This window comes from Cololabis saira, chromosome 8 (assembly GCF_033807715.1).
Source record: "Cololabis saira isolate AMF1-May2022 chromosome 8, fColSai1.1, whole genome shotgun sequence".
NCBI classification, from domain to species: domain Eukaryota; kingdom Metazoa; phylum Chordata; class Actinopteri; order Beloniformes; family Belonidae; genus Cololabis; species Cololabis saira.
In genome coordinates, this window is record NC_084594.1 from 29,090,015 (window position 1) to 29,113,840 (window position 23,826).

Here is a 23,826-nt window from a genome sequence, read left to right on the forward strand (position 1 = left end):
GAAAAAAAAAAAACCTCCTGGAAGCATAAAAAGGTTTATTAGATATTCGGGAGTTTTTGAAGTTGATCACTACTTTTTAATACGATGTAAAACACGTGGAAAACATTTTAAGTAAGATAGTTACACCAGACATATTACAGGGAATACTTAATTAATGCATGAAGTGGTCACTTGCACATTTGGCAATCTGACCAGGACTAATCATTTTATCCAATAACTGAGAAGATTTACTACATTTACTAGTAACTACTATAACTGATGCACAGTCTAAACATGGTATTAAGCTTGGCTTCAGCTCAAGTACCTGATCACATCCAACAGGGAAGGGGTGTGTGAAATATCCCTTTAAAAGACAATACCAAAATTGCAAAGGTTCAACAGTTGAAGAAAAACAACCTAATTTTTTTTGTCCAAGGTCACATGCTTCTTTATTCCCCTCTTCTCTGTGTTCAACATGGCTCAGTGGTGAAGGGGAGCTTTACAGATAACTCGAGTGAAACTATCTATTCTGTAGAGTGAAGGCATGACCTAGTCAGCATTCTAATCCCTAGATGTTTTCACACTTACACACATAGATGCATCTATATGGTGTTTGTGTGTGTGTGTGTGTGTCTCAATGCAAATATTAGAAGAACATAACGGGTCCAGTGATAAATAAAATACATAAAATGTTACAATTTTCATTAAAAACACATTTAGATATATTGTCTAGGTCTACACCGGAAGTACTTGGATTCAAGTTCATATTTATACATCTGTGTATACATAATTCCAACTCTTTAAAACATTTTTAGGACAGATTTACGTTGTGGAAACTCAAGCCAGAGAGAAACCTAAGGGGGGTTGAGGGTGGCTGCAATAGACCCTTGCTGTGCATCATCTATTATCAAAGATCCCCAAAGAACCAAAAACGTGACACCACACATACCTGGAAACTGCACTCTTTTAACATAAGTCTTTATAATGTTAAAGAGTTACGTTAAGTCTTTAACATAATAAAAGATGGAAACTTTGTACAAGCCTAACCTAGCATTTTCCTAAACATTCACACCCAGCATCGAAAAGGAGATTAACACTAATGTTTTGAAACGTTTGCAAAAAACTATGCCTGACTAGTGATTAAAAAATGAATAATGTTGCCTGATGACAGTGATTACCCCTTCAGCCTACACTCGCGTGAAATGTCCTCTACAGAACTGGCAGTTAAGACAAAAAAAAAAAAAAAGCTGAATTAACCTAATAAAGTAAATGTTTTATGACGTCACTAAGGTTTTTCTGGAATAATACGTAAACTTGACTTCTGGTGGAACCAGAAGTCTCCACAAAGACAAAAAACTAGTAATAAGAGACTAGTAAAAAGACTCAAAAAGACTTAATAAGGATGCAGATTAGTCTGGGCACAGTGAACAGTAATTGATCAAAAACCCTAATGCGAATTGGTACACTGGGGTGTTAATGGTTTGTACATAAATGACCATACTCACCACTCCATGACAATAAGCAGACATTTACGCCCCTGATAAAGGTTCTCAAAGACATCAATAATGCGCACAATATGGGTGCAAGGTGATGCCCTCCAGTGAAGCTCCACCTCTCTGCGGGCCTTGGGACAGTCCTGCAGCATCTGGGCAGAAGGACAGAGACAGGGAGCAGGAAGCTGATTAGCATATTCTTAAAACCACCTTTAAAAAAAAGGCAAACGGCAGGAAAAGTAGTATCAGCTTATAATAGCATATTTATTTATTTTTTAAGATTTTAAAAGACTGAGCTATTCAGGGCCCTATAAAAGCTTTTTTTATGTATTCCTTTATCATTTTTAAAATGTTTTTATTGTTCCAAGTCTCGATGATTATTATGATGATTTTTGTAGTCCATGTTTTTATTTGATTTTAACTGTAAAGCACTTTGGTAAACAGTGGTTGTTTTAAAAGTGCTATACAAATAAACATTGATTGAGCTTATGGTGAGATGATCAGTTGAGTTCTACACTGGTGTCTTGTACTGAACTAAAGTGAAGGGGGAACACACAAAAAGAAAAACCCAGCACAAACTGGAGGCCAGTACTCATTCACAGTAAAAGCAAACATTAAAAAAAAGTGGTGCAGTGCTGCCATCAGACGGCAAAAAGATGAAAATGTTCACGTTTTTGACCATTTCAGTCTTTTGTGTAAGTAGCTCCCTCTGTGTGTCATACTAAGTCAATACACAAAACAACAATAACAAGTATTCAAATTATTATTATTATATACACATTTGTTTATGGCTGTAATATTGTAGTGATCTTGTGATTTAAAGTAGCATGCATTAGGGAGTTTATACTAGATTTTTTCAATTTTGAGTATTTAAAAACAGGACACTCATGTTTGGTAAGCTGAAAAGCCGACTACGGACAGGGTCATACATTGTACGACCTTGTCAGTTGTAAATAACTTTAAATGCCGGGGAGATCATCACAGGAAACAAGCTGACTCAGTTACAGTTGTAAAAACAGTTGCCTGTTTAAATATATACCGGAACAACTGAACTCAGTGTCCGACAGTTTCAAAGAGCACATATAAGAGAAGTAAATTATTTAAGTCTGGCAAGAGCAGAGGATTGCCTGTAAAATTCTACCTTTAAAAACAATTCTGTAATGACCAAAAACAAAAATGAAAATACAAAACATATTGTAAATAATTTTGGATGTGCGTGTAATATTCATAGCTTGCGCGTTATTTTTAAACAATTTAAAATAACCTTATAAATCTGTGTGTTTGTGTGTGTGTGTGGAGGGAGGGGGGTGATCAAAGTGCCAAGGACAATGGCCCATTTTGTTGTGTTCCACATTCCAAACTGCCCACTGCCATAACTCAACAGTGGGCTTCATTCCAGCAAGCCAGAAGTATCCAGCCTGCTTTCTTGACTGATACATGCTCAAACACAAATCATTTGCTTTGAAAATGTCTGAATACACAAGAAACTATGTTTATGGAATAAAAACACAGAAAACTGGAACTTATGAAAGTAAAAACACACGTTTCAGATGCCCCAGCCCTTCATCTACAATATTCTTTAATGAAAATAATGATACGGTACTGAAAACATGATTTCTGTGAGAGCATATGATGCAGTAATGTTCAGTAAAAACAAACAAACAAAAAAACACATGAAGTTGCTATTGCTTGATCTTAAGTTTTGTAGCTCTCTGGTAGCACACCTCCTTCAGACCAATAGATAGAAGCACAAACTTTAAGTATAAATTAACAACAAATAAACTACATGAACATAGCGAAAATAAAAATATTTCTACACTAACATGCAATTCAACTGAATTAACTTAAGAGGTTTTCATGTTACAACCTTCAACAAGGTTTTTCATTGCTGCTCTAAGGCACAAATAAATCAATATGTAACAATCAAAAATTTTTGTTTTATAGGTCCAAGTCATCACCTTATCACAGTGGCTTCTACTCGAATGACAGATTCCATACCAGATCATGGAGCAGATTCAGCTGTACTCACCCGAAATCTGGTTATATAGTTGTAGTTATATAGAGCTCTCTTCCCTCTTTAGGTTTCCAGTTATCAATGCAGTTTATTTACTTCATCTGTCTGTTCTTAGACGTAACCAAATAAATCAATTACAGCTCTCAGTTAAAAAGTATGGCATTTTAAATATCTACAACTAGTCCACCTGTATTATGTTGATAAACTTTCCCTGCTTTTCTAATTTTTTTTATGGTTTAAACACTGGGGTTCACTCATCTGTTAGAGCTCAAGGAAACCCATAGTTCCCCAATAAAATTTTAAATAAATTCAGAGAAATGTTATTAAAAGAAAATTCAATGACCTGCTCCTTGATAATAATATTGAAGGTAGGGACAGACAGCAACAAACCGATGGTTTTAAGTCGCTGAGAGCTCTAACAATTCTTCAAACATGGATTCAAACAAAAATAAATCACCCTCACATTAAGGGATAGAAAAACATTCTGAACCAGAAACGGAAATTAAAACTTCTAAAATGTGTTTGCTTATGTTTGCTTAAAAAGGACAATCATTGCATCTGATCCTTGTCTTTTAAAGCCAACCCGTAAAAATATTGCAGGATCCATAGTCGAGTGTCCATTACACTTTTGCGCAAGATTTCTGAATTCTCGAAAAAGGTATCTCTGCAGGAGGTCGGTGTTTCCATTGAATGACTTCTTCGAATAAGCGCTGTTGAGAAAATGATGAAGGCAGTGAATGACCACTCAAAACTATTATTCAGAGGGGAATCCCTTAACTAGTGTTGTAGCACAACTACCGTATTTTCACGACCATAAGGCGCATATAAACGCCTTATATTTTTTTCAAAATGTGCGGCGCGCCCAATAGCGCAGTGCGCCGAATGTGTGTTGTCGGGGGCTTTCACCGCGGCTCCCTCGCCGGAGGAACCGCCGCCCGAGCGGCAGCCGACGAGTCCCCGCGGGGGAGAAGCCTGCACGGCGGCAGGCTCTGTCGTTTACTGTTGTGCTTGGCTGTCATGCTAATGGACAGAAACTGCCTGCGAGCGGCGTGGGAGCGATGGATGACCGATGGAGACCACAGTTTCACAAAGAGTGGAAGGCAGCACCGGGCAAGTTACGCCACAGTTTGCGAATGGATTGTAGATGCTTGGGGTATCGTGTCTGCTGGCACTGTTGTTTGAGCTTTCGCAAAAGCTGGCATCATTTCCGAGGGGCCGCACAGCACAGAAAGTGACCAACAGCGAAGAAAGTGGAACTGTTGTCAGGACTCAGCCCGTCGGGCTTCATCCGCAGCCCGATCGCCCTGAGTCCAGGAGAACTGGTCAGCCAGAGGCCAGAGAGCTGCGCGCCCGGCTCGTGCCCGTCCGGCGCTGAGCAGTTCTGCCGGTCTCAGCGCAATCGGGCTGCAGATGAAGCCCGTCGGGCTCCCACCCGGTGGGAAAGCGCCAAACTGAAGCAAGGCAAGTCGAGTCCGGCTGAGTAGGTACCAGTGGAAAAGCACCATTTGTGTCAATGGGATGTAGTCTTATTATAGACATCTGGTTATCCCCACAAGGCCAACACAATTTAAGTGTATGTATGTACAAAAGCACTCCAGGTGTCCAGTTAGACATAAAATAATTTTTTGTCCCTTGATGTGGAAATCTACAGTATGGCAGGTAAAAAAAAACCAAACAAACTACCAAAAGAACAGCATTTGTGGCCCACATCTTGATATCACAAATCAAAATGATACACAGTTATGGTGTTATGGTGACCACTGACCTCTGGAGACTCAAAGCTAGTTTGCAGTATCCTAACAGAAGAGGAAGTGAGACAAGTCTACGTCTTTACAACACGGATGTGTTGTACTAACACAGGTCATATTTTCAGCCATCTCACTTCCTGATCCAGAATGAAAAATACCATGAAAACAAGTGTAGACTCTGTGATGAACAGCAGAGACATGGATGATAGTTATACATTTTTAAGAGTTATTGTGGTAGAAATTACTTTACCATTGAGACTTTCTCAAGAAAGATCTGATATGACTAACCCTTTGACCTTCTTTAACCACCCCAGACAGCTTATGATTCAGTGTGAAACCCCTTGCACCTAATATAACAAACATGGTTCATTTTCCTTTGTGCAAACATTGTTTAAATGCTTTCAAATGGCAAGAGGTCAAATGAGTGCTGGTGACCAGACCAAATAAATGCAAATATAATGAGAATGATGGAACTGCATTCCTGCATATAAACAGACTAGAAAGCTGCGTTCTCATTGTCATTTATCAATATCAAAGTCACGTATCAGCTGCTAAATAATTCTGCCAGTCATAATCAGGAACTAATAATAAAAAATAAAAGAAGAACAGTAATTTGTTAGTAATCAGTTTTAAAGATTGCAAAATGAATGGTTGAACTATTAAAAACATTTCGAGGGAGAGGGAAGAACATAACCTCCTATCTGAAAATTTCACTTTTTTGGGAAAGCAAAAAAACTGTTTTCTTGTAGAATGCTATTTTTTAAGGATACCCCTATCCTAACCTAACCCTAACCCTACAGGCTGAATAGGTGCAGCCCACCTTGTGATGTCACCCAAAGTGAAAAACACCAATCAGACAATTTTGCAGATAGGTTATGTTCTTCGACCCTCGATTTATGGTATGGTTAACAATGATTTCTCTGTAATAAATGAAAACAATCACCAGTTATGTTTTAAAACACATTTAATATTGCACCGCAGATAGATCTGTTCTTTGTGGTTGCCCTGCAATATTCATTTGTGATCATTGAGAGTTTTACCTATGGAGTATTGAGGCAGAATCCATTAAAATTCAGTGCATTTTTGCTTTTACTCTCGTTTGTTTTCAATGTTACTATATTAAAATATAAATATAGTGACAGCTTCTATGCCTATAGGGGGACTATCTGCATTACTTCCGAATCCTAATATAACCTGCTGTTCTCCCTTTCATTGCATGATTGTATATGTAAAAGGGTGCAGAAAAGGGCAATGGCACCGATAGTTATAAAGACCATGATTACTTGACAGACTGCACAAAGCATCATAGCTCCACGAGCAACTTTAAATCATAATGCATTCCCACCATCTGAGAAGAGGGTGAAGTAGTTGAAACTTTCCTAATATGGACAGCCTAGGGCTGTGCGATTAATATATTTTAAATCTAAATCGGATTTATTAATCACAATCGATGTTAAAAAAGGAAAATCGGAAAATCGATTTTCCTTTTTGCAGCTGGCTGCATTACAGACAGAGCTCGTCTAGTCATCTTTGTTTGGTCAAGAAAATTGTAAATATTGTCACTTTACTAAACTCAAGGAGGATTTACAGTATCTTTCAAATGCACTTTATTCCCAATAGGGAAATTTGTTTGCTATTTTTCTTTAAAAATAAAGATAAAATATTTGAAACAATTTATTTAATTGTCTTTTGTAGTTTTACCAAAGAAATCGAAATCGAAAATCGCGTTTTCAGAGAAAAAAAAAAAAAATCGGGATTTTATTTTTGTCCAAAATCGCCCAGCCCTAGGACAGCCCCACATTAACTTCTACAAATGACCTTTCAATGCATTTCTCATTAATTCATTCATGCCAACACAGTCATACAGCACTCCCATTATATATGCAACCTCTGAGGTTTCGTGTTCTGCCGAGGAACGCATTAACAGATGGCAACACTGGATACCTGTCCAATACTTCAGGGACAAAGCCCAGGGTGGGAATGGTGGTGCATGTGCAGAGCAGCCAGTTTAGTCCAGCGGAAAATTTGGCTTAATCTATATTATCTGATTGTGTTAGTCCGCCTTTGAGGAGTTGTGCCTAGTTCAACTTCAGTTGGACTGAGATAAACTTGGCACAAAGGTAGATTATTTATTTATTTTATCAATACTTCTTGGCAATACGTCTTAAGATATTTCACATTTGTAAGGATCATGGATTTGAAATCTCCCAAATACACATTTCCTTAGTTTAGTTACAAAAAACTCTAATTTCAGTCAGAGTAATGCAATAATTTGTTTTTGTAACATGATGTTAACACAGATAGTTCAAGTAGTGTGGCATTATGCATCTTGCTCATGCACATTAGTATGTGAACTGAGAAAGTTTAGGATCAAAAGACCAGCACTCAACTAATTGAGCTACCAATGTCCCACTTATTTACTTTTCCATCCATCACCAAATTTGGCTTTAAGTTAGTCTAAATATTGTCTTTTTAGGCGTACTGAATGAACTCTGGAAGAGCGAGAGAGAAAAGTCACTTCCCTTTACCGTTAACACCATTCAGCACTATTCAACCACCCTGGTTCCCTGTCAGGAACTGATCACAAGACTCAAACAGGAAATGACACAAATGACAGTTGAAAAAACACAACTTAAAAATAATTTTATGAATGCGTCTTTCAATTGACAGTTCATCAAAAAGCAAACAAATATTCAGAAACAAATGCTATTCCTGTATTATTATCACATCAGCTTCAAAATTACTCTGTATTCAGATTTACAAATCAACTAGCTGGCTCTTTGTCCATCTAAGACAACCCCCAAACCACATCCTTCCAAATAAACTTCTCTGTGTAAAGATAAGCCCCATGTGTGCGAGAGTTGCTTCCTCACCACTTACAAATGCTACTAATGCTGACTTAAAGCCACTGACAGAATACTTTCCATGAGCAGTTTAAGCCTTTAAAGCTGTTTTTTTATATCGTTGTCACCACGTAAATAAAAAAAAAAAACTTAATCCGAAAGTTAACAGCTTCAACCTGCTTATGTTAGTTATTATGGAGCTAACAAAGGTTAGGGAACCAAAACTAGTACTCAGTTAAAATAAAATTGGAACCGGTGACATCTCAGTCATTCACTTAAAACTCAGGAAAAAGCCACCACAAGTGGCCAAAACTTAGAGCATATAAGAAGAACGGTTTAAAAATTTAAATAATTAAACTAAATTCTAGAAAGACGCTGCTCTAAGTCTCAGAGAAGCTCTTTCATATTTGATGCATAATCCGCATTTAAAACCCAAATCTAGCATGCCGCCTGTACTTTTTACATTGACATGGGGTAGGGTGTTGAGCTGGCTCTGTGAACAACTCGCCTCTGAGGGTACAATTAATTTCGGGCCAGGACTAATGTAAACAGAATTGATGCGAGGTGGCGGGTCATGGGTGGGATTTGTTGATGACAAGAATGTCTGCAAGCTTGTCATTCTCAGAGCCATGGACGTCATGAATCAGCATATTACAGAACCATAATCTAATTAGCAAACTGAAGATCCTCAAAAGAAGTTACTTGCATTAAATGAATACAAAAGCAGGAGTTGCATATTTGCTGGCCATATTTGTGCAACACCATTTGGGCAGTCACAATGCAAATCCCATTTTACTTCAGCATGGATCCTCCTCCTGCTCCATGTCCCGCATTAGCCAAATCTTCTGATGTTGGTGAAGCCAGAAAGGATGACCAAAGAGACCATCTTGTTACATAGTGAAAAACACCTCCCGAGCCGCGTTCCCTCCCCTCAACGAGGCTTCAGGCACCGGCGAGACAACACGCTAAGCGGTTATACTGACCTGAGCATGTTAAACACACCATCATCATCATCCAGGAATAAAACACTTCTCTTTTGTGTGTTCTTGGGATCTTCTGAGCTTTTTCAATTAATTTTTTTTAATCTTTTTTTTTTTTAATGCTGACTTGCATGCTGTAATGCTTAAAGCATTTCTGTTGTCATTCTAGTGCCTTTTAACATATGTTATGAGTTCGCATGACAACAGAAAGTTGCTGTGTGGCACAAATGTGTGGCACATTTAGCTTTCCTAAGAGCAACTACTACAAATGTAGCTGTAGAGCAGGAAAAGAAAGGGTAAGAAAAGGTTTAGCCAATTCCTCACCCCCTTTAATTGTTATGGGTAGTGTGAGGTGCCTTTGGGGGAAAAAAAATGGATACGCTTGTAGCACTGATGGGGAGACATCCGGAGTATCACCTGGCTACAGGAGCATGTTCCAGACAGCACATCTCTACGTGGACTTTGTGATGATACAGATAGACCAAGTATTACATACAGACCAGCAGAGGTGGGGCACGAGTGCTTGCAGTTCACATTAACATCAGATGGTTTAATCCTGGACATTTTACTGTAGGGAGCGCATCTGCAAGCCAGGTGTTGATCTGTGGGCTCCGGGTTTCTGTCCCTGCCATCTACCAAGGGAATTCTCCAGCATAACATGCAAATGCTGCAGCAACTTCATCAGCCCCTGTCAAACCCATTAACTCAAAAGAAACAATGACCACTTCTGGAGATTTCAAAACAGACCTCTGTGCTATATAGCCTACCATCCAACTTATAACCAACTGATGTTCACTTTTTAATTTGTACCATTTTGGGTGGGGGTACTTTTTTTAAGGATTCAAGGAAATTCTGTCAATTGCATAAAGTCGAACGAAATTGTGGACCTGGTTACTACATTAGTAACAAGTAATAAAAAATATAAATGAAAAAAGAAGTAGAAATAACAAAAATGTGAAAAAAGTATACTTGTATCAAACTGCTACAAAATAATTTCCACTTGGGGATGAATAGAGAACCATCAAAATTAAATAGAAATAAATCAGTACAAAGATCTCAACTGCCAAGCATGGTGGTGATGGATTTATGATTTATCAACCGTGAATCTCTCTGTACACCTTAGTATTCAGGAGTTAAACGCAAGGCCGTCTGTTTGAGAACTGAAAAGTGGATATGTTTTGATCAAATACTTCAATCTGCAAATCTGGAACAGACGGGCTGAAAATCAAAAGAACCAAAGTTTTGCAAAGCTCTAGTCAAGGTTCTGACATCACTCCAACAGGAATGGGTTGAGGCAGGGTCTTAAAAAAAGCTTTGCATAAACACCAAGAAATGAAAGCAAAACTATAAAGCAGAGTGGGCTCAACTTCTTCCACAAATAATGTGAGGGACTGACACAATGTAGGAAAACACCCTAAATTCCAGACTACAGAGCGCACCTGATTATAAGCTGCACGCTCTAATTTTAGAAGGAAATCAATTTTGTACTTGTACAGGCCGCACTGGATTTTAAGCCCCAGGTATCTAACGTTGTATGAAATACTTACGCAGAAATATATTACACGTGAGGATTTCTTAAACGTTTGATTTAATCTGTATGGTAAAACCAATAAATGCGGCATGTATTACAAATGCTTTTTACTGAACAGTGCACGAACATTGCAACCAAACAGGAAAAGTCAGTTATCGCCTTCTTCTTCCTCCTGCGCACTAAACCCATCAAAGTCCTCTTCCTCAATGTCAGAATTGAACAGGTTTAGAATATTTGTTTTGACGCAGCTCCACGGATTTATAAGCCACTGGCAGACTTCAGTGAAAGATGCTCTTCTCAGTGCGGCCAGTTTTAGTGAAGGATTTCTCGCTGCTCGTCATCCAAGCCTCCCACTGCGCAGTGCCACTTTAAATGCTCAGTTCACGCTGATGTCCAGTGGCTGCAAATACTTGGTGGTGCCCCCAGGAATCACAGCTGGAATTGAGTTTGTACTCTTGATGGCAGCTTTCACTGAGTCTGTTATGTGGGGCCTCATGCTGTCCATAATGAGCAGTGCTTTTTTTCTGTGAAAAAAAAAAAACAACGCCTGGACGCTTCCTATAGCACTCCGTCAGCCATTGCTTCATTAGGCTTTCTTCCATCCAACCTTTTTTGTTGACTTTAACCACGATTTCTTTTGAGATGTTTTCCTTTGGCATTGTCAGCCGTTTAAAAACCACCATGGGTGGAAGCTTTAGTCCGGATGCTGTGCAGCTCAGAACACAGGTGAAATGCGTCCTCTCGTGACCAGTTATCTTCAGTGATGGACGAGTCACCTTTTTTATTAACAGTCTGAGTGAGAGGCAGGTCGAACGTCAAAGGTACTTCATCCATATTTATGATAACATCTGACCCGGTGGAATTTTCCGCTTTCTTTGAGGAAAAACTCGGTAACTTCCGTAAGTTTACTCTGACATAGTCGGGAGGGAGCTGCTAACCTTTGATAAATGACGGTCGCGTGGGGCAGAGAGTGGAACCTACTCCTTTAGGGGCCTTGTTTGCACTGGATACACCCACTGGATAAGGGACATTTTATATCATCTTAAACTGGAGAAGATCAGATTCTCCCTTAATGGCTCTGTAGACAAATTTTGGAGGGCCTGGGGTCCATTCTTCACCTTTGTACGAAGTCGGGATCCTCCTATAGTGGCGGACAGGTGAGGTCCGGTGGAATGGTGGCTTTATAAACTTGTGCTAGGGGTAGGGATGCAAATTATCGATTATTTCATTAATTGATAGTTGATAACCTTATCGATCGATCATCGATTAGTTGATAAGCGGCGTTTTTCCCCCATCTGAGATACAAACATAATTTTTTTTGCTTATATAAAATACAAAGGACATTTTAATGTATTCCTTAATCAAATATTTATTTGATACAAAAGTAACAAAGACATTTTTGTACCACAAGGAATATAATATAAAGTGCACTTCAAGGCTATTAGTAGTAGCAGCAGCCATAATAGTGTCATTTGTGTCAAGCTAATTTTAAGTTCTAGTTACGTTTTAAGTTAGAGTTTCTGCAGTGTTCAAAATAAAATTATGAGACCTGCTGTATTGGAGAACATTTTCTTTTAGTTAAAACTGTAGCGGGGACAGATGTTTAGAGAAACCTATGTATGTACCGGGTGAAGGCTGATTTATGGTTCCGCGTTACAACGACGCAGAACCTACGCCGTAGGCTACGGCGGCGGCTCTGCGTCGATTTAAGGCGGAACCATAATTCAGGATTTTGGGGAGCATATCGGAGAACAACCAGAAGAATATAGAGTGGATTCAAAATAAAAGTTAAGCACTGAGCTACATGTGTCTCCCGTCTGGGCCATTGCAGACTCATTGCCTGAGCATGATACTAAAACCAAACATATCCGCCGTCTCTTTCTTCTGTGCGCGCCGCGGCGGCAGCGTGTTGTGTCGCATTAAATGTGGTCCGGGCGTAATACCAGCTGGTGAAATTAAACGAAAAATAAATAAATACCGTATTTTCGCGACCATTCGGCGCACCGTGTGGAAAGGCGCACCCTCATTTTTGTGTGTCATTTTTAGATTTAAAACATACATATGGCGCACCGACCCAAAAGGCGCAGTCTACAGAGCAGAGCTGCACACACGCGTGCCGCAAAACACGCCGGCCGGAAAACACACACACCCGCTGCAGAACGCACACACATGCAGAACGCACACACAAGCACACAAGCGCTTATTTAAAAAATAGAGCGGGAGCAAAACCTCTGTTTCTGCATTAAAGAGCTCCACTAATTCAGCTGCGCCAGTCCGAATTTCCTCGGTGTCAGTCACTTTCTGCACAACAGTAAATAAACTTTTCATACCCCGTTGTGCGGATCCTCCACCGCGCAGAGCCCGTCTCTCCCCAGCGGGGTGGAGCAGCGCGTCCCGGGTCCCGGGTCCCGCGTCCCGGGTCCCGGGTCCCGCGTCCTGGGTCCCGCGTCCCGCTCCGCGCTGGACCCGCTCCGCGCTGGACCGGGTCCGCTCCCCGCTCCGCTCCCTCGCGCTGGACCCGCTCACACACGCGCTGTCGGGGAGCCGGTACCGGGGTTTGTATCCGACAGGAGCTCCAGTCCGAATTTCCAGACCTGTCTCAGCCACCTGATCATCATCATCCCTTCATCCAGCCCCCCCTTTCCATTCGTCCTTATAATGACTCCGACTGGAAACGTCTTATGCAAAGTTTTTCTTTTAAAAATCCCCATAGGTTTCTGTCCATCAGCTGCGCCCGGCCAGCACCACATAAACCAGTGTGTGTCGCGCCGCGAATACACACCCGCGCATGTCGGGATCCGGTACCGGGTTTGTAACCGACAGATTTGGCTGCAAATTTCGGAGGGTGAAGCTGATCAGACCTGAGAAAGACCCCAGAAATCTCTGCTCTTAAAGCGGCCGGGAACCAGGTCGATCGGACCGCTTTGGGAACCAGGAAGTCGGCTGCAGCAGCGACCATCACCGCGCTGCTGCAGCCGCTGCTTTAACCGGGGAATGTGGACGGTTCCGACATGCAAAACACACGCGCGCTGCAGATAAGCAAATAAGTGTGCTTATTTAAATAGAGCGGGAGCAAAACTTAGTTTGATTGTATTTTATTTCACTTTACACATCAAGCAAATCCTTAAAAGTTTTCATCTTCTGTTTCGCATTAAACAGCTCAGTGGATGGTCTCATTCAGCTTCACCCGCCCCCTTCTCCCTTTACCGTTCTCATGGCCAGCCTTACATTACCGTAATTCAGGTAATAGACACGGCGCACCGTTTCTTAAGGCGCCCGGCACATTTAAAAAAAAAAAAAAAAAAAAAAAGTTGCGCCTTATGGTCGCGAAAATACGGTAAATAGATTAATTGTAATCGTTAATTTTAATCGGGTAATTTCATAACGGCAATTAATCGAAAATCGATTAATTATTAACATCCCTAGCTAGGGGTGGGGCGCTGCGGCACGGATCACAGTAAATCTTATATGTAATACTTCTGGACTGATGTTTTATGTCTGTATGATATTTGCTTTTGTATTTGTTATTACTATTATTTTTTAATTTGGCATACAGTACCGGTATGTCCTATATGTTATGTTTTTGTTTTGGTCTCTGATGTTGTTGTTTTTTTTGTTTTGTTTTTTATTTTTGGGGTGAAACATGTAACTACAAAAACTACCTCTGTTTTGTATACTTCTGTGAAAATCCAATAAACAAATGTTTAAAAAAAAAAAAAATGACGGTCGCAGTTAGACTGAGGTTGTATTGACCCAGTTTTCAGACATGGTAAATCTTATGAAAAATGAATGCATGATAGATGAATGTACGTCTGTGCGTGCGTGCTTGCAAGCTTGAGGGAGGGAGGCACCTTAGGAGGATAGAAGGATGTGGGGCAATGATTCCCTGGTCCCATAAATTACCTCTTCCTTCCACTCTTCACTCCTTTTCCTTCCTCTTCTTGTGAAGCATGTGCAGAGTTATTCCTTTGTTTTCATGTTAATGTTTAATCAAAGATTCAAAATAAGAATAATAATAATAAAAATGGTGCAACTTCAGAAGGATTTACATTAATATTTATGATAATCTTTGCGCTCTATTTTACTCCAAGAGGAAAGTTTAGTGGACTACTGGAACAAATTGCACATCTTTCCAAATTTTATCAGCCAGATTCCCCAGAAACACAAATATCGCAGCCAAAGTATTAGATCATTCTGCCTGTGATTACATTACCGTATTGATGCTTATTTCTCCAAGTTCCTCTCCAGATTAAGCAAAACTACAATTAAAAAGACGTATCTAGGGCTTTTTTTTTTATTGTTCTTACAAGTTCACACAATTTCCTGCATTCATTATTAAATGTCTGTGATACTGTATATATCATGGTACTTCAAAGGTTAAAATAAAATATTTTAATGAAGAAGTTTTACAGAAAAACCACTGGTTTTAGTACCGTAAGTATTTTTTAATGTGATAATAGTGAGATGAGAAAATAGGTTTGCAACAGTAATGTCTTTAGTGTGAGTAAAGATAAAGAATGACATTGAGGACATATTTGAAGATGAAATCCAACTTTATATTGTTAACTGCATATTAAAACACAATTTAACTAACTCTGAAATAAAAATCTAACCTGTACACCCTGCTGTCTTTTACTAAAGGCAAATTCATATAATTCATTAAACCTGAATTTTATTGGGCAATTTCACTTTCCCCATTACATGATGTTAAGATCAGAGGCACGCACACACAATCCTTTGCCATTTTGGGTCATCACTGGTATCTGTTATTGGACTACATATTACAGTTGTTTTGATACCCATAGCAGTATCAGAAATACTTGCCAGTACTAGTGACAATAAAAAGCCCTAAGAGCATTTCCCAATTGTTATAGAATGACAATTATTCCTTCATGGCACAATAGGTTATGCAAATCTATTTTCTATCACCAGGTGAGTTGTTGGATAGTGTTAGCTATCTAGCACTGGCATTATGTTTAGGCTGGAAATTCCCAGCAGGAAAACCTCAACGTTGCATAATGCAAGGTTATGGTTTCCAGAGGTGTCTAACGTTGCTATGAAAAACATGAGCAACCATATTAAGGAACCATTACATGATGAAGCATATGTTAATCAGGTTCAAGGGTAAGAGGGAAGAACCACAGCAACAAACTCTGAAGCTTTTTCCTTTCTCCAGAAATAAAAGGCATACCCCAAAGAAAGCTAGAAAGCCACGGACAGCAATGGCGGACAAACTGAGAATTCATTATCCTAGACTACATTTCATGTCTGCTAAAAGAAGTGCAGGCAGTTGGCTCAATGACAGACAATTGGACCCCCAATAGGTTCAAATTTCAAAAACCTAAATTCCTTCTGTGTTTAAATATTTATGACTGCACATTGAATTTAATTTCTTTATTCAACATTGATGTAAATGAAGAAAATGTTAATAATTTAATTTGTTAAACAAAATAAAAATCCCAAACTGGTATTGGATGAGTGCTCAGTATTGGCCAGTAGCCAAAGCCTACGTATGGGAATATTGGAAAGTAAAAGAATAGTATTGAATCATCCCTAATACAAATGTAGTTGATGTAAAGACAACACCTGGAATGCTTTACACCTTTGCAGAGGGTCTGTAACGGGAGACCATTAGGGAAGACAAAATCAATACAGGATGGATGTTGTTTAATCTCAGACAAAAGCCACAAAGTAAAAGCTATTGATTTCATGAGGCAACTTGCAACAGTAACATATTTCAAGGATCCAAAATAATAAATTTAAGGTCAAATTCATTCTGCCACACACACAGGTTTCCATGTTATACAAAACACAATTTCCTTAATCAATCAAAAAATGAATCTCATTTATTGTAACCAAATTAATTAAATCCATAGCACAGAAAAATATAAAAGTTAATCTTAAAGTTTAAATTACCCAGAGGCAGAGTTAGCATTAACCTTGGTAAAAGTTTTAATAAGTCAATGTGACTTCGACATTTTGGCAAGATTCCCACTCCTGGAGTCCAAAACAAACCTAATGAATAAAATAGATGAGAAAGGACCAACTCAGCTAAAGTCAGCAAAGAAGACAAGGACATTCAGAGCAGAAGCAATCTATTAAGCCAATATCTAACGGTATGATGTGTCATCTGTCCAACTGGCATCCAAGGATAATGCTTAAAAGTGCAAAAGTCTCAGTAGTTGAACAAGCATGTTTGACACTGCAGTATTTAAAAATGTATTACTGACGTTACGTTAAGTGTGTCCGTTTGTCTAGATTTCTACGTGTTTATATAAATGCAGCTCTTTCAGCTGTGACATCAGAGTGGGTGCAAACAAAGCCATCTGTCCAGACATCCGAGTAATGAAGTACACTCTCCTCTATCCCAACTCCCCTAACCACCCCCACCCCAGAAGGGCTACATATTCTACAATGTCCACTTCTCTATGCAAGTCTTCTTAACTGTATTATAACAGTGCTGCCTTTAAAAGCTCACCCATCTCATCAAGGAATGTTAAATTAAATCCAAGTCATCCCTAACTCATTCCTATCAACATTTTATTTAGACTAACAGATTGAAATTACTCGTCAAGCACAAAAACTTGGAAAGACGGGACTGTAATACATGTAATAATGTCGTACATGCCACAGACTAAAAGAAAGGTCGTTTTTCACACCTACAAGCTTTATTCTGCCTTAAACTACCTTTAGATAAGTCAAGTGGGTAAAACAAATCTACCGTGACTCTACACAGTGAAGGCCTGTGATCAGCTGCTGCACATTTGGAACAGAAATATCCAATCATTTTACATCTGAATTTAAAAAAAAAAAAAGGGTTTAACTGATTACGGCTGTTCATGTGCAAATAAACAACAAATAAATACCTCCACTAAAACTTGGGTGTGCAAGAATGAGATAGGCATTTGCATAGTTTAAGTGAAATGTTTTTCAAATATATAAAATCTCTGACCTATGCAACAAAAGTTTATACTCAAAGAAAGGCATTTACAGAAGTATCACTAAGCGTTATAAATTCAATTACTTTGTTTTATTTTTCTTTATTGCTGTCTCGAGAACAGCTTTAGTGTTCAAAACACCTGCTGAGCGGGATTATGTACACTCAGTGTTGTCCTTTAGCCTCAGTCGCACTAGCTACTGCTTCAAATTCTTTTAACGCAGTTTCCCCATGATGATGATGATCTTTCAGGTGAGACTGGTTGTATTAAAACCTGCCGTCTCCTTTCCTCATCTTGGAATCCTTGCTTAACATGCTTTGCCAACGGTAACCAAGAAAAATAATCAGATTGGCATCTTAGCTCTGGTGTTGTGATGTCATCACTAGTGCTGCAACTAACAACTATCTTTATAGTCGATTAATCATTTCAACAATCGACAGAGTAATCGTCTAATCAGCTTAGGAATTTCACAGTAACGTAAACCATTTTATTTAGCAACTAGATTTAAAAATGACACTAAAATGGTTTAAGGCATGTCCCAACTTAGAAAACGGGAAACTATTTCTTCAGTCAAAAATAGGTTACTTATTTACTTGTGTGATGAACACACTTTTGCTGCTCATAAGATTTTTTTTTTTATAAATAGAAAGGCAAAGCAGTTATATGTATTAACACAAAGTTAAAACCCCTTAAATGTAATCAGAAACAGGATTTGTTGATAGTACTTATAAGAATAACTCCTAGACCGTTTACGCTATCTAGAAAATTAAAAAACTACCCGAACTGAAGGAAGACACATATAGTTAGTTGATGTGAGAGAACTTGATACAGAGGATAGGATTAGATGGATGCAAATTATTTGCTGCGAGAACCCCTGAAAGGAACAGCTGAAAGAGAAAAAAAAGCTTCTCACTACTGTTACTCCTAAATGGTTGGTGAAAATCAAAAACGTTTATAGCTTCTCACTGTAGAATTTTCTAATAGTGTACCATATATCTTAGACATTACGGTAAATATACACTAAGCAACCCCATGCAGCCTTGATTAGTGAGAGTTTGAGTTTTGGAGAGAAATTTCTGAGATATTTGGGTCTTAGCGTCAGAAAAAAAAAAAAAAGTGCACTAATAGGTGAACATACTCCCATCACCAGACAGAGTGTACCGGACTGTGTATCAGAGTGTACTTCCCCAGGGTCAAAACATTCTTCTCATCTGCAACTATGCTCATTTTCAAAGTCAATTATTTGGCAAAAGTGATGAATCCAAGCAATATACAGATTTATAATTACAAAAACTGATTAATGTATATTTGACCCAATAAAACAAGCATCATATGGAGCCAAGACAGTCAATATACACAAATACACAGAACCAGATTCACAAATGTATTTCAAGTTTCACAAATGTATTTCTGAGACACACAGAGGCTTGTATTGGTAGTTGCACAATTAAAGCGATTAAGATTAGTAATTTAACTTCTCATAAAAAGTGGGGTGCGTTCTTATGGCTGAAACAAGGAAGATATCTGATTTGTTGCGATCATTCCATTTTTCAAATAAGACATTCCAAGGGAGTGTCAAAAATTCACTCACAAATGCAGCCAAGTCCACAGACTACAAGCCATTTGTAACTCTGTTAAATCTGTTTGTGTGTATCAGAAACACATTTGTGAGTCTTGTCCTACGCACCTGTGAATCGTCCTCTGCATTTGTAAATCTTGTCCTGGGCATTTGCGAATCTTGTTTTAGGCATTTGAGAATCATCCTGTCCATTTGTGAATATTGAGACTGTTTAAGCTCCATAGCATTAGACCAGTATACTCCACAAAACAGGGTATGCTTTCACCTGCTACACATACATATGACCGACAAACAGTGGGGAGATTCTCGTGTGGTTTTCAGTAACACTATTTGATACGCTCGAATTTTTATCTGTGTGAAAACAAAGTGAAAAGTGATGAAAATGTTGCACGTTTACAATCTCATCAAGTGAGGTGATCAGTAAAGGGTGTAAAAGTAATTTTTTTGTTATCGTAGGGTGCTTTCACACCTGTCCCGTTTGGAGCAGTTGTTCCGGAACAGGGAGCGTTTCCCCCTAAAGATCAATTCGTTTGGTATATGTGAACACAGCAATCGCGCTCGGATGCGGCACAAAACAAGCGAGCCGAGATCTCTCCTAGGAGAGGTGGTCTCGGCTTGCTTCCATTCGAGACCTGGAGCGGTGCGTTTGGAGTGAGAAAATAGTCGACACAGCAACCGACACAACTCCCTTCATTGTGTATGTGCGACCGCGGCGCAAGGAAAAGAGTCGGCGCAGCCTCCACCACCTTCTCTCCTATTGGACACAACTTTCTCTCTTATTGGACGTGCCGAGATGTCGTCACAGCGCGGCGCGGTGAAATTAAAAAAATTTCAATTCGGGCAGGCAGGCGCAGCGCATACGCCGAGCTCTGCGGCAGAGCGGTCCGCTCTTGCACCCGTACCACTAGGGATGGGAATCGAGAACCGGGTCTTGTTGAGAACCGGTTCCCAGTGTTTCAATTCCTTGGAATCGTTTGCCTTTTTCGCAAACGATTCCCTTATCGATTCCAGTGGGCGTGAATGACGTCACCAAGCACGTTGCACCACGTGCGCATTCGCGCCCAGCAGGAAAACACGGGACAAAGCATAAACGCTCGAAAGTTTGGTTACATTTTACCAAAAGGGATGACAACAGGGCGACAATTCTTGCAATGTGGACATTTCAACAAAGGGGGGAAACTGTTAGGACTCGGCCGGCTGATGCGCTGAGAGCACGGAGTCAGCCGGCGTGTGGTAGGGCTGATTTATGGTTCTGCGTTATGCCAACGCAGAGCCTACGGCGTAGGGTTCGCGGCTACACGCACCATACGGCGCGCGTCGCCGCGTACCTTACGCCGTAGGCTCTGCGTCGATTTAACGTGGAACCATAATTCATGATTTAGAAGAGCAGCGCTCTCGGCCACGCGGACGTGCCGGGCCGGGCGCTCCGGCGGACAGCGGAGCTCCTGACACAGCTGCAGCTCGTCAGCTCATCTATGGAGAAGTTAAAGAGCATCTACCGCTAGATGCTCCTTTCATCAAGGCAGGGAAGAGTATCAGGCCAGAATAGATGAATGTCGCCAGCAGTGACTAAGTTTGTGGTGTTGAACATGTTACTGAACATTCTTGTGTAATTGCTACAAAATAATTTGTTTTTAAATAATTTCTACAGAAGAATATTTATTTTATTATTATTATTTTATATTAAATACATATTTTACTGTGTATTACAAATCATTTTGTGGGGACCCCCTGGCACCATCGAGGAGCCCAAGGCTGGGGGCATCTTAAGACCTCACTTATATTTTTTTTGTTCAAAGATATAAAAGTTTTATATCTTTGAACAAAAAAGATCAGAGAAACAAAGAAATAGAAACAAAGAAACAATTTTAGTATCAACTTTGTTTTATTAAAACAAAGTTGATACTAAAATTGTTTCTTCTCCTTTTTTCGAAATGAGAATCGATAAGAGAATCGATAAAGAATCGAATCGTTAAGCAGAATCGAAAATGGAATCGGAATCGAAAAAATCTTATCAATTCCCATCCCTACGTACCACATACACAATAAATGGGATCGCCGGCGGCGGTCTGCGCTTTGCGAAAGGGGCTTTATAACCATTGTTGTTTTTCCCGGGGTACGGAAGAGGAAACTCCTTCCGCGTTCATTTCTGACCTATGAGAGAACAGTTGGTTCACGCATGTCATTTGTTAACAGCTTTGAACCGCTACAGACGGTTGCCTTGTGAACACAAACCCCACAAATGAAAAACTAAACAACCGTATCGATTTAGCCCCTGAATCGGAACAAAACAAACGGGCCATAGGTCTGGGCAGCATTCTGTGTTTGTGAGAAATGTTCATGTGTATGACGTCCTTCAATGGCACGTTGCTAAAGCACACAGTCATTTTAGCCCCTCCTTTAATTCCCCACACATTCAAGACCAATTCCAGCGCAATCAGTGCCACCTATGAGCAAGTTCAAAGGCTTGCTGGAAATAAAAACGTAAGCACAAATGTTCACGTCCTTGATAAGACCAGATTAAACAGACCTTGTAGGAGAAAGAATTAGAACCTGGTGTAACATTCAACACCAGTCAAGAAGCAGTGCCATGCCGCCGTCCTCCTCTGAGAGGACCAAGTGGTTTGCTAATAGGCGTTTTGAGAACATGTGTTCAAAATCAGATACCACACATTACAGTCCTTATTAGTGCATAGTTTGTCATAAAAGTGAGTCTTTTGTTTTCCCTTCTCTCTATACTAGAAAATGTAAATACAAACTTGCATAGTTTAGTGCATTAAAAAAGAAAAAAAAAAACAGCAAGGCAACAGACAAGTAGTATTAAAAATAAATAAATTAAAAAAATATATATATATATATCAATTAGATTAATTTCCAAATTTGTTCATATACTAGGTTGGATCCAGTTCCATAACAAAAAACAAACATGAGTACAACTCGTTCTTCTCTATTTTTAATATCTATGTATTAAAAGAAATCCTTGGCTAAAAGCCTTGCCCAGAAGGACCGCCCACTAAAGATGGCTATTATTAGGATCTTATTCATATACATATACTTGTATCCATACACACACACACAGCCCTCAAATACGTATCCCTATTTACTTGGAACAAAAGTTAAAGCTATAGGATGAAAAACATACTTCAATTCCAAAAAGACAACAACATTTTACTACGTTATGCTTCTCAGAAGCTGACAAAAAAATAAAAATATGTAAGGAAAAAACAAAGAGGGAGAGAGAAAAAGAAGCTTACTAATGACGGCCATAAGTTAATAAACGTGAACAGGATTTGGGTAAAAGAGAATTCCAGCATCTCTTTTTAATCTTCTTTGGCTCAACCAAAAGTACCCCAACCCCTGTAATTTAAGAAAATCAACTTGTTAACTGATGTACAGTGCCCTGTACCCAGAAAAGGGAACAGTATCCCTTAACCATGAATCTGCTCAAAAATGTTATATAACACAGAGGATATTAAAATATGCACAGCTAGGAAAAGGCTGTTTTACCTAAACCAACTAGATTGCACAACATTGAAGAATACTAAATCTTTCACAATGAATTTGGTGACAGGCCTGTGACATTCCGCCATTTGTCTGCACCGCCGCTTCAGACGAGTATGTGCTGCTCTTCGCCGGCCACTGCTACAGCTTGAGCTGCCTGGTGTTTCCTGTGAAGTTATCCCTTTTTTTTTTTTGTTTAAGAAATTAAAAGTGATGTAATGTAGTAACTTTATACCTTCAGAATTATTTTTAAAAATGAATGCTACACCTTTACTTCACAAGGTTGAGCCAATCTAGTCAGGAATGGGGAGCTACGAAGACATATCACTTTGCTAAAGCATGTTAATACACCACATTGTTAACATTGATCCTGGATCTAATTTCCACATGTTTTGTGATATCTGTTATAACCCCTTTGCACCCCCTGATGCTTGGCAAATGCGCCATTTAAGGTCAATCTCGTTTAGTTTAGCAAGACAAACCCACACTGTTGACTGTCTTATCCATTAATCCATGACTCTTTAGTCAAACCCACCATTAATCCATGACTCTTTAGTCAAACCCACCATTATCCCTAAGGGACAGAAACATATACAAATCACATAATGACAGGTGAAACCCACAAGTGTGACCGTTTTAAAAAGCCAGTGGTGGCAGATATAAACATTTTTCTCTGCATTTTTGCAAATTGTACGTGTAACCAGATGGCAGCAACATAAAATAATAAGCCTGTTTACATGTGCATGGATACAAGATGCACACCCATGCCAGACATCAGTTACAGTCCGCTACTTATCGAGGGCGGGAAAACTGAATTCTGGTTACAAGTTGTCAAATTCACCTACACTTCAGACAGTGTGTTCATGAAGAGGAGTAAAAGTAAACGTAAAAGTAATATACTGTAGGTAGTTTGCCTACAAAGCTATAACTTGGATCATTTTCACTTTTATCAAACAGTGGATCATTTTCACTTTTGTTATCAAACAGTAGTTCAATTCACAGGTACAGTAATCATTCAGAGAGAAAGACAGAAAACATTTTCTGTTTTTAAGTATACCCAGACTCTCACACGACAACAGTGTACAAGGAGCTCACAGATGCCGTCTCTATCAGCTACTGAGCATATTAACATGCTCTCCCAGTGGGGAAAGACACCTTGCCCTTTAGGGAGAGTCCTGAGGATGCTTGCTAACAAATGTTCCCCAATTCCAGTAGTCATT

At 39.4% G+C, this 23,826-nt stretch overlaps 1 protein-coding gene across 1 annotated transcript in view; it reads right to left on the reverse strand.

The window, feature by feature from the left end:
- mapkapk2a (MAPK activated protein kinase 2a) overlaps positions 1-23,826 on the reverse strand; it is a 42,545-nt gene that overhangs the window by 13,036 nt on the left and 5,683 nt on the right. The window contains exon 2 of the mRNA XM_061727635.1: positions 1,485-1,624. Coding sequence (XP_061583619.1) covers positions 1,485-1,624 — 140 coding nt within the window. The remainder of the gene's footprint in view (positions 1-1,484; positions 1,625-23,826) is intronic.